Source organism: Salvelinus namaycush, chromosome 33, assembly GCF_016432855.1.
Source record: "Salvelinus namaycush isolate Seneca chromosome 33, SaNama_1.0, whole genome shotgun sequence".
NCBI classification, from domain to species: Eukaryota; Metazoa; Chordata; class Actinopteri; order Salmoniformes; family Salmonidae; genus Salvelinus; species Salvelinus namaycush.
In genome coordinates this window covers 14,431,483-14,448,303 of record NC_052339.1, presented here as the reverse complement: position 1 = coordinate 14,448,303, position 16,821 = coordinate 14,431,483, and the positions used below count along the sequence as shown (strand labels likewise).

The 16,821-nt window shown below is 43.8% G+C and overlaps 1 protein-coding gene across 1 annotated transcript in view; it reads right to left on the bottom strand.

Annotated features, from left to right (window-relative positions):
• Positions 1-16,821, bottom strand: part of adarb2 (adenosine deaminase RNA specific B2 (inactive)) — a 61,859-nt gene that overhangs the window by 15,566 nt on the left and 29,472 nt on the right. The window contains exons 4-7 of the mRNA XM_038972657.1: positions 13,946-14,060; positions 5,888-6,056; positions 2,880-3,031; positions 1,396-1,567 (exon numbers count right to left, since the gene is read on the bottom strand). Coding sequence (XP_038828585.1) covers positions 1,396-1,567; positions 2,880-3,031; positions 5,888-6,056; positions 13,946-14,060 — 608 coding nt within the window. The remainder of the gene's footprint in view (positions 1-1,395; positions 1,568-2,879; positions 3,032-5,887; positions 6,057-13,945; positions 14,061-16,821) is intronic.

Here is a 16,821-nt window from a genome sequence, read left to right as displayed (position 1 = left end):
AGACAGCGTTTTCCACCACCGTCAACAAAACACCAAATGATGGAATTTCTCGTGGAAGAATGGCGTCACATCCATCAGAGTGCCAGACACTGTAGAATATATGCCATGGTGCATTGAATCTGTTCTGGGTCGTGGTGGCCCAACGCCCTATTAAGGCACTTTATGTTGGTGTTTCCTTTATTTTGGCAGTTAACTTTATGTATCAAGATCATAGACAGGTATGGCCAGGCAGATGTTGTTGTATCCTATCAGTAAAAAAAAAATGCTAGCAGCACCAATTAGCCTCCAAATATTGGGAGAATTGTAGGGAAACAGTGCTGCTAGCTGCCATCGCCACATCTCTCCCTAGTTGAGTGAGATAATACAGCTAATGTGTGGACACTCATGCTCTCACCTCCCGGTGGAAAGAGACAGGGTGAGAACTAGAGATTTAATGTAACATCCCTTTCTTCAACCACCGTATCGAGAACAAGGAGATCATTCGTTGCTGTCAAAAGATGCCTCAGAAAAAAACACACTAGTGGTGAGTAAAAAAATCACCCTGAACATTTACTTAAGCCTCGATAAACTACCGCCTTGTCTCCCCTCATGTCAGATCTCAGAACCCTCTGACTGGTAGGTGGTGGAGGAATATCACACAGCCGAGGTAGCAGCCCTTATTCACTGTACTGTGGGTGTACTGTTAAAGACCATGGTTGTCCCAAATGGCATCCTATTCCCTGTAGTGCACTAGGCAATCTAAGACCAGGAGGTAGATTAAGGGTCAGGGGATTCAAACAATGGACGATCCCTACATGAACTAATTAGTGTAGGATTATCCTATGCAAACTCATATGGAAAATAAGCGTCTTTCAGTCAACAGGAGAAAAATCAACAACACAAATCACTGACTGACTGACTGACTGACTGACATCTCCGGCTCCCTGCTCCTGTTCTGTCTCTCCTGCTCTTGGGAAGAGATTTATCCACCACACACAGAGTAAATACCAGACCAATCCCAACCCTTCTCTGTAGTCAATAAAGCCATATTTTTAAATGCTCTGTTTAAACAGGGATCATGTGTTTTCATAAAAAGGTAATCCACTAATAAAGATAGCCCTCAGATCAATAGATGGCTGTGTTTTCGTTCCTGTCTGTGGAGCGTGTGGATTACTCAGAGTTTGGCCTCTGTGAACATCGCCCTTTACTTTCTGACTTCTACTGTTTTGTTTTACCTCTGGCTATGACTGTCTGTCTGTTGATTCAACAATTTTCATCAGATCCTCTGAAATGTCATATAGGCAGATCATATATGCTTTACCTTTGATGACATAGCAGGTCCTAAAATTCGACAAGGGAGGGGAAAAGTGTGTTTTCATGGTAATGACACTGATGGTGTGTTTGTGATGATCTAACCTTGTGATCTTGTCTGTGCAGGACATGGTGATGAGCTGTTCCCCTTGCAGTACCCCATCCCAGGTCTGGACTGCCCCTCTGGAGGACCTCACAGGCAGGGTCCCCTCCCCGGACTCGATCTTGGTCCTCAGGTGGCTGTGGAACTTCTTCAGCAGGTGTCTGCTGCTGTGCACTGGGAACAGAACCGAGCCGGACGGTCAGTCTTATTTGTGTGTCTGTGTGTGTGTTAATTGATTCATTCATACATGTCTGTGTATCTGACTGGTTCTATTCAGTACGTAGCACACATTGATCATGCATAACTTTGTGTCTCTATGTTCTGAACATCACTATTGCCTGCAATTCCACCTCATATTCATCCCATATGGAAATCAACCAAAAGGGGCAATGATTCTAAACCCTTTGCCAAGTAGTTCTCCACTACATCTCTCTCTCTCTCTCTCTCTCTCTCTCTCTCTCTCTCTCTCTCTCTCTCTCTCTCTCTCTCTCTCTCTCTCTCTCTCTCTCTCTCTCTCTCTCTCTCTCTCTCTCTCTCTCTCTCTCTCTCTCTCTCTCTCTCTCTCTCTCTCTCTCTCTCTCTCTCTCTCTCTCTCTCTCTCTCTCTCTCTCTCTCTCTCTCTCTCTCTCTCTCTCTCTCTCTCTCTCTCTCTCTCTCTCTCTCTCTCTCGATGCAATGAAGTTAAGGTTAAAGTTAAGCCTTGAGTTCCCCTCTGAAGTATTGAGGACAAGGCAGAGAAAGGTATTATGGGAGCCCCTTCTGCATAAGTAATTTTCTAATCTGTAAAAGCTGATTGATGAACATTTAAAAGGTTTAATGACCAAGAAATTGAAGTTCAAAGCTTTCCAGGGAGACAGTCTCTCAGTTCCTTTCATACTGGCGTGATTCATTTGCCTCCTCAAATGTTTTTTTCCTTCATTTTAGTGTGTGTGTGTGTGTGTGTGTGTGTGTGTGTGTGTGTGTGTGTGTGTGTGTGTGTGTGTGTGTGTGTGTGTGTGTGTGTAAGAAAACCTCCACGTCAATATAATGATACACCAGCAGCATGGCTACAGTGCTGAATAGATCTGTCTAAGAGAAAAAAGGAGGGGAAATATTTTTGATGGAAAACTGCCAAGCAGATTACATTGCTAACCCTGTAAGTCACACATAAAAACGAATGCCAGCCGTCGCCATCTAAATGAATATACATTTTTTTATGGAGTAAGCATTAAAATGTCATCTGTTCAGCACAGTGGCTTGGCAGTCTGAAAGGCCTGTGGATGTAATGTGACATGAAAGGGATGCCAGTTTTCTGACAGCGTCTGACAAAAGCAGAGCAGTCGCTTTCAACATATCAGCCGGCAGAAGATGATCCCTTTAAAAAAAAAAAACTCTGGTAAAGGAGAAAAAGACACCAAACCACGAGGAAGACAGGAGAGAGGGAGGGAGGGAAAATAAACGAGAGATAACGAGAGAGATGAAGATGGAAAGAGAGAGTCTGTCTTACGGTCTGTGGTGATTTCGTAGGGCGAGTTGAGGCGAGCGTCTCCGCAGGGTGACGTGCTGATGTACATATGGAAATGGACGTTGTCCCTCAACCGGTACCCTGACTCCTTGTGCCGGACGAATATCGACTCTTCCCAGTCCTCTCGCCTTTTGCTTCAAAGACAAAGAAAAAGAAAGAAGAGATGAGGAAAAAGAGAGTGACCACTATCTATCACAGCACACACATAAACCCCCCCGGCCCCCGTCTATTTTTCAATGATGAACTGAAACAGAGGGAGAGAGCGAGTGATGACAAACACTGGCCTTCTCCCTGACCAAAGCAGTTTCTCTCTCTGTCACTGTCGGCCCCCTGAACATTACTCAGTCTGTCTCAACTGGATGATACATCACGAAGAGCGGAGGGCTGCTGGTATGTGTGTGTGTTTGAGTGTATATGTGTGTGTGTATACCAGTTTCTCCTACATCATCCCTGAATGGTTGAAATGACTATGATCCTTGACTGATACTAGACACTAGGCTACCCACTAAAACTCCAGCCAGTTATTCAGCTACTGATTGTGATGTGTGATAGTAGTTGCTACTACGAACTGAGGCTGCAGATATTTGTTTTACTCAAATATACTTTAATTTCACAAATCCATATTGAACCACGCCACATGTTTACTATTTGATGCCTTGAATTTAAATAATTCAGTTCTACCATATACTAATAGACTCAGAGCTCGCCATTGTGATTTTTCATCATTGGAGACATTAGGCATTGCATGATACTACAGTATATTCCCTATGTCGCTCTCTGTCTCAACCCTAGACTTTTCATAGTATATATCAATGATGTCGCTCTTGCTGCTGGTGATTCTTTAATCCACCTCTACGCAGACGACACCATTCTGTATACATCTGGCCCTTCTTTGGACACTGTGTTAACAAACCTCCAAACGAGCTTCAACGCCATACAACACTCCTTCCGTGGCCTCCAACTGCTCTTAAATGCTAGTAAAACGAAATGCATGCTCTTCAACCGATCACTGCCTGCACCCGCCCGCCCGACTAGCATCACTACTCTGGACGGTTCTAACTTAGAATATGTGGACAACTATATATACCTAGGTGTCTGGCTAGACTGTAAACTCTCTTTCCAGACTCACATTAAGCATCTCCAATCCAAAGTTAAATCTAGAATCGGCTTCCTATTTCGCAACAAAGCCTCCTTCACTCATGCTGCCAAACATACCGTCGTAAAACTGACTATCCTACCGATCCTTGACTTCGGCGATGTCATTTACAAAATAGCCTCCAACACTCTACTCAGCAAATTGGATGCAGTCTACCACAGTGCCATCCGTTTTGTCACCAAAGCCCAATATACTACCCACCACTGCGACCTGTATGCTCTCGTTGGCTGGTCCTCGCTACATATTCGTCGCCAAACCCACTGGCTCCAGGTCATCTATAAGTCTTTGCTAGGTAAAGCTCCGCCTTATCTCAGCTCACTGGTCACCATAGCAACACCCACCCGTAGCACGCGCTCCAGCAGGTATATTTCACTGGTCATCCCCAAAGCCAACACCTCCTTTGGCCGCCTTTCCTTCCACTTCTCTGCTGCCAATGACTGCAACGAATTGCAAAAATCACTGAAGTTGGAGACTTATATCTCCCTCACTCTTTAAGCGTCAGCTGTCAGAGCAGCTTACCGATCGCTGCAGCTGTACACAGCCCATCTGTAAATAGCCCATCCAACCAACTTCCTACCTCATCCCCATATTTGTTTTTGTTTTTCTGCTCTTTTGCAAACCAGTATTTCTACTTGCACATCCTCATCTGCACATCTATCACTCCAGTGTAAATTGCTAAATTGTAATTACTTCGCCACTATTGGCCTATTTATTGCCTTACCTCCTTACTTCATTTGCTCACACTGTATACAGATTTTTCTATTGTGTTATTGACTGTACGATCTTTTATCCCATGTGTAACTCTGTGTTGTTTTTGTCGCACTGCTTTGCTTTATCTTGGCCAGGTCGCAGTTGTAAATGAGAACTTGTTCTCAACTGGCCTACCAGGTTAAATAAAGGTAAAATATATATATATATTTTTAAATAGAGTGAATATACGTCAGTTGTGGCATTATGTTTGGCTATTTTCATAGGACTTATCTTTCCCATTAGCTTTCTCTTGCTCAGCCGCTGAGACTCTGGCCCAGTGATTGTATTAGACATTGAGGAAAGACAAAAGTCAATACGCTGTATTATGCTAATATGACATTAAAGGAACTAGCCTTTTCTACTCTAATCTGACAAGCTGGCAATTTAGTAGCCAGAAGGGCCTGGCAGGTAAGATTGGTTCATAGTAGCACATGATGCAATTTACCAAAGTGGTTGTGTAGGTAGGAGAATTTCAAACTAAAAACAATTTTTTTTAGAAGACTATTCTTCTTCTCTGGTGGGGAAAATATTAGGTTTTGGAGAGGTAGTTATAGCGGTTTCACAAGCTAAAGATTGTAACGTATATCATTTTAATCAGGAATTCATTGCTTTGACACAATACCAGTCTGCCTACAGTATGACGCTTGATTGTGAAAATGTCTTTGTTGTATACCGCTTCTCTGTTACCATGGTGCTAAGTAAGAACAGAATTGTAATTTAAGCGTAGCTACAAGTTCTATAATATAACCTGATTTAGAATCTTATTTTTAGGAGCATTTAATGAACATCTATGAAAAATAACTCATGAATAGTGGTTTAAAAACACATCCAGTATATCACCTTAATTTACATATCCCTCACTTTACTTGTAAGGATAATTAGTAAAACACCCCTGCCTACTCTTGTACTATTCAAAGGAGACAAAATTAGATGTTATTACTGAGAGTAGAGGAAGCACATCAACACTTTACTTAAAGCCTGCAGGTATAATGTTTTATTAGATGCTATAAGCTTGTATGAGCCCTTACAATCAGGCCTTATAATACGGTTTATAATATGTTACAGAAGCATTCGATGTTGTTACCTTAAGAAGAGCTCTAACTGAGAGTAGAGGTAGCGAACCAAGGCTCTCCTGGCTGTGATTTCAGCGTGACAGTCGTTGACCACCAGTCCTTGGTTACTGATATATTCTCCCTTGATACATTTGGTCCCGGTAGATAACGCTACCACCTGGACTTGTCTCAGGTCCAAACCTGGCAAAGACAGAGAGAGGAAAAAAAGGGAGACAAGTGTTAGAAATAAAATAGCTTTATTACGTTTAAAATATAATTTAGAACTCATGACTCACACTTCATTGTGTCATTTGACAGAACACCATGTTATCAAGTAATCATGTGGTGTGAAAACTATGAAACAAGAGTATGTCTAGAGTCTGCATTAGTTAGGGGATAACAGTGGACTCCATCAACAATTCTCCACACCTAAATCCCTTTAACCAGATACCATAGGCCATTTCTGAATGGCACTATATTCCCTATATAGTGCACTACTTTTGACCAGGCCCTGGTCAAAAGTAGTGCCCCATGTAGGGAATTGGGTGCCATTTGGGACACAGATCATTTAAATACCATGTCAGACTTCAGGGGAACACTTCAGGTGAACACTACTACCACTCTTTGAAACGTGATTGTTAGTGAACCCAGTAAGAAGAAACCCACCCTTGCATCCCATAGATCCCCTCCTGCCACAGCCCTGAAACCTATTTGTTTGATTTTAATTCAAAAGCACTGTGGTTAAAAAATGGGCTTCAGCAGCAGGATTTTTGACAGCATAAACCATGAGTGTGTGACGGGGCTGGCTCAGCATGCTTTAACCACCGTCAGTCTCCTTTTCTCTCCTCCGCTCTCCTCTCCTTTGCCTGCCACAAATCTCTCCATCGCTTCACAAATTCAGGGTTCATTGCGTCCGCCGGACCTGGAGGCAACGCGGGTGCAACATATGAGCTTTTATCTGCTGTGGCCCAGATGGTATTGTAGTCAGGCAAGCAGACAGACAGGCAGGCTAGAGAGAGAGAGAAAGAGAGAGAGAGAGAGAGAGAGAGAGAGAGAGAGAGAGAGAGAGAGAAGAGAAGAGAGAGAGAAGAGAGAGAGAGAGAGAGAGAGAGAGAGAGAGAGAGAGAGAGAGAGAGTGTGTGTGTGTGTGCATGCAGGCAGACAGGCGACGAGCCACCTCTGCCAGGTTGCCATTAACAATAAGAGCAGCTCATATTGAGGTGGGGTTAAAGTCATGGCCTCTGAAATCCATTCGGCTAGCTTTGACTAACCACCTTCTGACTCAGTGGCTGCTTGGATAGAGCAAAGGAGGACGGAGACAAAGAGATATGGTTCTTCTCATGATGCATTTCCTAGCTTCTTTATACGTTCTTGTAGCAATGCTATATTGTTGTCCCCCACGATTAAATCGGGGAGGTGATTTTGGATCCGTCAGTTAGTCCGTTAGTCACAAGCGATATCTCAGAGAGCATTGGCCTGATTTTTACGAATCTTGGGTGAATGATGCGTCTTGCCATTAAGATCTGTCATTTACAAAATTACACTGATTGGCCAGATGGTGGCGCTGTAACAAGAGATTGAAAATGCAAACTTTGAAAGGTCACGCCACTCACCCCATTTGACCTAAAGTCATGAAGAAATGTGGATTTTCCACCAATTTGAATTTTAGAACGCTACTCTTCTGGCAACGAATGACCGATCTGCACGAAACTTGATATATGGCATCTATGGACAAATGTCTCTCAACATCTCTCAACGGAACAAAGGCATACAAATCAGTCAAGGATATTCGTATTGTATCAAAATGTGTTGCTTATTTTATTACATTTTTTACAAAGTAAGTTGACTGAGAACACATTCTTATTTACAGCAACGACCTGGGGTATAGTTACTTACAGGGGCGCAGAGGGGGGATGAATGAGCCAATTGGAAGCTGTGGATGATTAGGTGGCTCTGATGGTGGGGGCCAGATTGGGAATTTAGCCAGGACAAATGTTGCGAACACCGGCAAGACTCAACATATGCAAGAACATTCATATAGACCACACGTTATAATGGGCACATGTTTATACCGTATCTGTTGATCTGTTTGATGAAATTTGTCACACATGCTCAGGGATTGGAGTCTAACTAACCCACAAGATATCTCAGACATCATTGACCCGATTTTGACAAAACTTGGGTGAATGATGCGTCTTGCCATAGAGATCCATAATTGACAAAATTACACTGATTGGCCCAAGGGGTGGGGGCTGCACCATTCTTGGGGGACGACATGTTTGCTGTTGCCTTGTTGATTACGAAACGGTTCTGGCCGCGCAATCTGATTGATCAAAAGTGCATTCCAACCGTGATGTTATTTAGCACAATATCATTTCTAGCCGTGAAGCACTGTATGATCAGTCTGCTAACAGCAGCAAACCAAGGCAACAATGTAGCAGATGAATCACCTAGCGTAGAGAAAAAAATCAAGCCATTAATGAATAAATTATGCTCTTTGGTTGTAGAAACTCCACTAACACAATCACTCAGAGAAATTGGTGCCCTGGCTAGCTCTTAGCGGAACCACTGCAACACCAGCCCAGACCAGGGAACCCACGCCAGGAACTACAAGATTAATGTTAAGGACAAACCAGATGCTGGCTGCTCCTGCTCTGTTATGTCAACTAGTGCCAGCTCTGCACAGGCTCAGTAGCCAAGTCAAAACCATAATGCAAGTTGAGTGCCAAGTTGAGAAGGAACAGATACTTTACCTCTAGCAGCATATTTTGAGACACCTAAACCTATGTTTTCTGCCTCCGAAATGGCACCCTATTTCGTTTGGGACGTTCCCCTTGATCGAAATGATTTCCTCAGGACTAGTCTATGTGGGGTAATAGCTTGGTCCAATAACCTCACCATGGTTCATCCTCTGTTGTGTCATCTACTGTACAGTGCCAGGTTGAGTCTTAGTGTGGAAGCAAACCAACAGCTCCAGGTCTCATCTATCCTCCACATCAGCCCTGAGCATGCAGCAACATGCCTCGTTCTGGGGAGATAATACAAGTTAAACGTGCCAACTGCAACACCCTTTTCACTCTCCTTTTTTCCCCTCCTTTTTCTCTGATGTTCCACTTAGCAATTGTTTAGATCCATTTTGCGGGGGATAATTTCTCCTAGCTGCTCTTCATCTCACCATGAAATTGCCACCAAGCAGCCCCCCCCTCCCCCCTCTGAGAGGAGAAAGAGAGAGCGAGAGCGCGTGAGAGAGATTTTAAGTGGGGTTAATAGCTATCATCAAGCAGGTATTTTCCAAATTAGGTTTGTCTCATCAGTTTCTATCATCATAAGACTATTATCATAAGGAAGCCTTCTGGAGTAACTAACTTCAGTCATATTTCAGTTTAGTAAAGAGGTATTAAATGATACACAGGCTATTATAAAGTTCAACTTTCCAATTTTCTACTCTGTTATCAGCTCTGTTATCAGCTAAATCAAGTTTGTATTCTTTATTCACAGACCTTTCCAGTTTCTTTGTTGCTGTAGACAAAGAGACATGTTAATAGACAGAAATAATATTTTTCTGTAATAAGAACCCATTATTCTTAAGTACTAAAGGAGCATTAAAATGATGTTCTTCTCCTGGAGTAAAAGGAATTGTCGCCAAGCCAAGGTTAACGCAAGTGAACTCATTTGCATGCCACTAGGCTATAAAGAGACTCATGAACGCAGGATGTTTGAAGATCTTCAATGTGAAATTAAGATGTGTATCATCATGAGAATCAATATGAACATATATCTGATACAATGACAGGGAGGGGTAGCTAGGAGAGAAAATTATGTTTTTGAACCTTGAAATCTTTCTGGGTGTGCAACTCTTTAACGACCTCTAGAATTGACGGAATTGTATTATATGTGTGTCCCAAATGCCACCCTACCGTATTCCCTTCATAGTGTACTACTACAAGCTTGGCACACCTGTATTTGGGGAGTTTCTCCCATTCTTCTCTGCAGATCCTCTCAAGCTCTGTCAGGTTGGATGGGGAGCGTCGCTACACAGCTATTTTCAGGTCTCTCCAAAGATGTTCCATCGTGTTCAAGTCCGGGCTCTGGCTGGGTCACACAAGGACATTCAGAGACTTGTCCCGAAGCCACTTCTGCATTGTCTTGGCTGTTTGCTTATGTTCGTTGTCCTGTTGGACCGCAAACCTTCGCCCCAGTCTGAGGTCCTGAGAGCTCTCGACCAGGTTTTCAACAGGGATCTCTCTGTACTTTGCTCCGTTCATCTTTGCCTCGATCCTGACAAGTCTCCCAGTCCCTGCCACTGAAAAACATCCCCACAGCATGATGCTGTCACCACCATGCTTCACCATAGGGATGGTGCCAGGTTTCCTCCAGACATGACGCTTGGCATTCAGGCTAAAGAGTTCAATCTTGGTTTCATCAGACCCAGGAATCTTGTTTCTCATGGTCTGAGAGTCTTTAGGTGACTTTTGGCAAACTCCAAGCAGGCTGTCATGTGCCTTTTACTACCATAAAGGCCTGATTTGCGGAGTGTTGCAGAGATTGTTGTCCTTCTGGAAGGTTCGCCCATCTGCACAGAGGAACTGTAGAGCTCTCTCAGAGTGACCATTGGGTTCTTGGTCACCTCCCTGACCAAGGCCCTTCTCCACCGATTGCTCAGTTTGGCCGGGCGGCCAGCTCTAGGAAGAGTCTTGGTGGTTCCAAACTTCTTCCATTTAAGAATGATGGAGGCCACTGTGTTCTTGGGGACCTTTAATGCTGCAGAAATGTTTGGGTACCCTTCAAGGAGTCTGAATACTTTCCGAAGGCACTGTATAGGTAATAGGGAGCCATTTGGGATGTATACAAAGTGTACTACTAGTTTTAATAACTATGACCCATGACCTTACAGTAGTGTTGACAATAGGGTCATTTCAATCTCTTGATACGAAAAAATATTAAACATCATTCTCATGATGATAATTAAATTTGACCTACAAATGCACTCCATTCAAAAACAATCCCCTGCCCTCTGAACTGACAGTGTTATTAGCCTTTCTGTCCTGACAGTGCTGTCGCCATACAGCCGTCTTACCCAGGGATGGCAACAGGCGGCCCGTGGAACAAAACCGGCCCGCAAGTGATCGTTTTTGGTCCCCCAATGTTTTTAGTAAAACAAAACAAAAATATAAACGCAACATGCAACAATTTCAACGATTTTAATTCATTAGGCCCTAATCTATGGATTTCACATGACTGGGCAGGGGCGCCGCCATGGGTGGGCCTGGGAGGGCATAGGCCCACCCACTGGGGAGCCATGCCCAGCCAATCAGAATGAGTCTTTCCCCACAAAAGGGCTTTATTACAGACAACAATACTCCTTAGTTTCATCAGCTGTCCGTGTGGCTGGTCTCAGACTATCCCGCAGGTGAAGAAGCCAGATGTGGTCCTGGGCTGGCATGGTCTGCAGTTGTGAGGCCCGGTTGGACGTACTGCCAAATTCTCTAAAACGACATTGGAGGTGGCTTATGGTAGAGAAATTAACATTACATTCTCTGGCAACAATTCTGGTGGACATTCCTGCAGTCATCATGCCAATTGCACGCTCCCTCAAAACTTGAGACATCGTGTTGTGTGACAAAACTGCACATTTTAGAGTGGTCTTTTATTGTCCCCAGCACAAGGTGCACCTGTGAAATGATCATGCCGTTTAATCAACTTCTTGATATGCCACACCTGTCAGGTGGATGAATTATCTTGGCAAAGAAGAAATGCTCACTAACAGGGATGTAAACAAATTTGTGCACAAAATTTGAGAGAAATAAGCTTTTTGTGCTTATTTATTTCAGCTCATGGAACATGGGACCAACAACACTTTACACGTTGCGTTTATTTTTTTGCTCAGTATACTGTATATACATTTAATTAAGAACTTTTTTGTTTGTTTAAAAAAAAACTAAAATCACCAGGAATTCAGCAAAAAATGTGTTTAATTTAGGAAATCTGTGCCTAAGTATTATCACAAATGAAAAATGTTACATATGTGATCGTGGCTCAATGTAATCAAGATATTAAATTATTGTTATTTTCAAGTACAATCTCTTTTTGGGCTTAGTTGTGGTCAATTTGCAGTGTACAAATGATTATCATTATGTTCCGGGCCCCCGACCATCAGCTCCAACCTTCCGCACCTCTAACCCGACTCTGACAACCTCACTTCTAAGCCTTTTAAAACGGGGTATTATTGAATGACAAATTCATAAAAAAGCAGGGGAGGCAACAAGAGATAAGAAAAAGTATAAAAAGAGAGAAATCTTCTGTGGAAATGGATACCCAGCACCAGACTTCAAAACATTACAAAGCAATAATTCACTACTTGCTTCTCACTCTCTGAACTGTTTTTATTTAATCTCCTATGATTTCACTCTATGGAAGAGAGACTCACATATCCTAACTGAATTTCAGGCTGTGTTAAAACATCTCCATACCAAACAAGTAGTCAATAAAAAAGACTTTGGCATTTGTCATGCGCTCCCTCTGCATGGGGAACAAGGGGAACTCTGATGTCCTAAACTAATTTCCATCTCCAAGGACCAACACTATCTTAGATACAAATGAAATTATCCACACCTTCTAACCCAATGAGTTTTCTGTTTACTTTGCCTTCTACAGCCACATAACCAATAAGAGCCTCACTGTGCCAGTGACAAATCAAATCTCGCCCAGGTTGGAATTGTCTCCACAGGCCTTGAATGGGAGTACGTTGGGCAGGGGGAGGGGCTGTGGTTCAAAGTCGCGTCCCTCTATTAATATGTCGGTGGTGTGTGCACAGGGCTGAGACAGCCAATAGATGTTGAGAGAGAGAGAGAGAGAGAGAGAGAGAGAGAGAGAGAGAGAGAGAGAGAGAGAGAGAGAGGGAGAGAGAGAGAGAGAGGTGACCAGAAAACAGAACCCCTAGTGTTCTTGTCAAGTTTGTGTCTGCTGCCTGCTAGCTCGCTGTAGCTCTCGCGCTCTCTCTCTCTCACAATCACAAATACTTGGGCAGCTCCAGCAACAGCTGTGTACGCGTCTGGATCTTTGAAGATAACACTGCCTATTAATAAACAAAAAGTGCCAATTATTGAGCGGCAGGGAGAGTAGCGGAATAAGATTAGGTCAAGGCGAGCCGGGTCTCAGTGAAGTCTAAATTGATGAGCCGCCGCTCTCGACAGACAGACTGGTGGAGATACTGATCCATCCTCACCAGCCACCACACAGCCATCACACTGAGCCCCACAGACTGCAGCCAGGCAAAGAGATAAAGCTCTCCACTTAAGCACACTACAGCTCTGTGTGGGAGATGTGAGCTAGAGCCCAATGTAAATACCAGGTGGAGATAAAGACAGGGTGCGCCCCAAATGGCACCCTATTCCCCTTATAGTGCACTGCATTTCACCAGGACCATTAGCAGTATGAAGGGAATAGAGTGCCGTTTGGGGAGCGGTTGAAATGTCTATATAAGATATAAGATCAAAAGTCTGTTTAAAATACATATTATTGAAGCACTAAATTGACATTTTGTTTATTAATGTCTCTTAATTCACTTGGCTAATAGGCTAATAGGGTTATTAGTTGCTAAAAGACACAGATTGTGTGTGAGGGCCCAATATAAATACCAGGTGAGGAGAAAGACTGGGAATAATAGATGCACTCAAATCAAAGTGTGTTTACAATGGACATTTTAATGGCGTTTGTTGGCTAACAGGGCTATTGTCCAATTTTTTTTACATGAATAACACGGTAATGCACTCCTGACGATTGACAATATTAAGAAAGTTATTGAGGGAGTTAAACCCTTCTGTGGTTCTCTAAAACCAGCGGAGCTACTGTCAAACCGACGTGTAGGTTCTGCCGCGCGGTGTATAGCTGGATGAATGACACGGGTACAATGTCTGTCTTCATGTCCCCCAGGGACCACGGTCAATACATCATTCATATCAGAAGTATATGACGCTCTGCAAGTGCATGAGGATGCAGTGGTCTCTCTCTCTTTTTCTCACTATATATATATATATATTGGCCTGGTTAAAAATGTAATGTGATATAAAAGTCAATGAAATTTACCATACCTCTGGTCATTACGATGCCTGCCAGGGCTCTGAGTCGTGCATGCATGGGGGTGCAGCTGTCTGCCAGTTCGTGGTATTTCTCCCTCACCAAGCGGAATATTGAATCGGCAAAGTCCTGCAAGACACAATCAGTTTCTTTATTTCGATATACATGGTTTAAAACATATTGTTTTCATATGGGTTAGATAGCCCTTGAAGAAGAAAAAAGAAATGTTATTGTTAAGAAGTGTTATTTATACAGATTAGCCTAGCAACGGACATAGATAACCAGAGAAGAGTGGAGGTGCTAAGAGGGTCACAGGCGATGTTGAAGACAGACATGATTACATTAGTTAAGTCAATTTCACATTTAAATGTACACTAGAAAAGGTAGCAACACACAAATTGATTCAGGCAAAAGTTTACATTTAATCATATACCTCCCCTCCCTCTGACTATCCAACATAAATGCATAGCCACACAAAACTAAATGTGTGAACAAGAAGAAAAACATTTGTTGTCTAAAGCACTCTCACTAGTGTGGTTAGGGTTAGGGTTCGTTCATAACAATCGGCCTGGTGAGAAACACAATAGCCCAGTCAAGCCTAGCCACCCCTGGTCCCTCCAAAAACCTTATGTAGACCAAAGTAGCCAGCCCTCCTTCAGACAGCCTGCCGTAGCCAACTGAAGAAACCCATACTATCAACTAAAATAAGTTGGCAACCTGTGCACAGTGATTTCACACCATCTCAAGCCCCGTGCCTGTTATTGAAGTTATTCTGTGTAATAATCATCAGTTTAGTCTCTCAGTCTCTCACCCTGGCCAAGTAGAGATTACAATGTGGTGGGAGAGACAGAGACAGAGACAGAGACAGAGACAGAGAGAGAGAGAGAGAGAGAGAGAGAGAGAGAGAGAGAGAGAGAGAGAGAGAGAGAGAGAGAGAGAGAGAGAGAGAGAGAGAGAGAGGCAGCCAGCCTCTGTCCCTTAGCAGTTAGCCGCCGAAAGATTGAGCAGATAGCCGATAGCTCAGAGGACATAAACAGACACGGAGGCGACCGCTTAAAGAACAGAGAGAGAGAGAAAAAAGGAAAAGAAAAAACGATTAGGGAGCATATTTCTCTTTATAGCCTCGTCGCTGGGCCCTGGCCGTGAAGCACTCCTCTCACACATGGAAGAGGTAATGGTGACAAGGGCGTTCACAGCTTGTGGCGTTCTCAGGGGAAGCTGTAAGGCTTGGTGGTGCTACACTGTCACCAACGCACCGCCACCAACAGCCTGGGTAGTAAGGACCAGCATGCCCCTGGGGAGAGCTGGGATCTCCCATGATGCCTCTGGGCATACTTAGGATCTAGAATGGTGAGAAACATACCGCTCTGATCTATCACTATAAGATGACTACAATTACACTGTATGTGAGTCATTTGGTTGGTTTGTAATGGTGAAAAGTAAAGTGCTTCTGCCCGTTCAAGACACCAGGCAACTGGGAGGTGTCAAAGTGTGAGATACTGTCATCTTCAGGGAGAAACAGGGAGATAACTGTGGTGGCATGATGCTATGCTATGCTGCTCTTCACCTCTGTACAGCATTATGACTTGTTGTCACACTGAGAACTTCAACCAAACATAGATTTCTGTTCTGGCAATGTGATAGGCCAACGCGTTAAAAACAGTTGTCAAGCTCCTAGTCATAGATTAGAATGATAATGTGTATCTGAGTGGCTTCAGAGGTTAAAATCCCTGAAAACAAGGGATTCGCTGTCCTTCTTTTCTCGTAGTGAGATCTAACCAACTGTAAGAATACTGTTGTTGGTTGGGGCAGAATTGGGTTCTTGCGTCTCGATTGGTCACAATTTAACTATGTCAAGTCCTTTGCCACTTAAGTATTTCATTCATGACATTATGTGTGTTAAAGGGAACTGGCAGGTGTTACTGGCCCTCAGAGCCAAGGTGCAATGTTCTCTGGCATCATGCCCTGCTTTCTCCTCCTCCCCCCTCTTCCTCTTCTCCTCTCCTCTCCCCCGCCTCTCCTCCACAGACCCGTGGACGTCTGATCTGATCTTGAGGTGAAACGTTATGTGCCATGACTTTCTCTCACGTACAGCAACGTTGGGGAAATGACGTGCTCTCTCCCCAGCCGTCTCTCTCATGGTAGCTTGGTGCCACTGCCACCCACCACTGCCACCCTTATGGGGGTAATGTTGCAGAATAACAGGGCCAAGAAGCTTGCTAGACAGTAATGTGCACCCAGATGAGGGGAGGAGGAGGAGAGGAAAGGAGGGCCACCTCCCAACTGACTGCTCTCCCCCTGGATGCACAACAAGGTTAATAACTCTATCAGCTAGACCCTAGCTACTTCTCACCGTTTAAAATGTCACACATATTTGGTAGAGAAAGCCAGCAAACACCATCTAATAGCTGTACAAGCTCGTTCATATAGGGAAATGGCAACAAGACATAGAGCATGTTGCGAAGTTTCAATAGAGGCCATTCAATGCAACATTACACTAGCCTCAGGAGCTGAAAAATAAAGTTTGAATGACAACTAGGTGACATTTTCCACATCATTTGGTATTCAGGACATTGGAGGCAAAGGGAAATGTTGTTCTGTTTGATTCAGAGGGACTCTGGCAGTTGATGGAGTCCATTTGAGATATCGGAGGAGGGGACAAAATGTTTATGACAATCACAGAGCAGCACTGTAGTGCCTAAACACACCGCAGTACCGTCGGGCCAAGGCAGACAGGGAAAGCTGTCAGGGAGATTGGCTGTGACAGTTGTAAAGACTCGGAGGCTACGCTGAGAGAGAGAGAGAGAGAGAGAGAGAGAGAGAGAGAGAGAGAGAGAGAGAGAGAGAGAGAGAGAGAGAGAGAGAGAGAGAGAGAGAGAGAGAGAGAGAG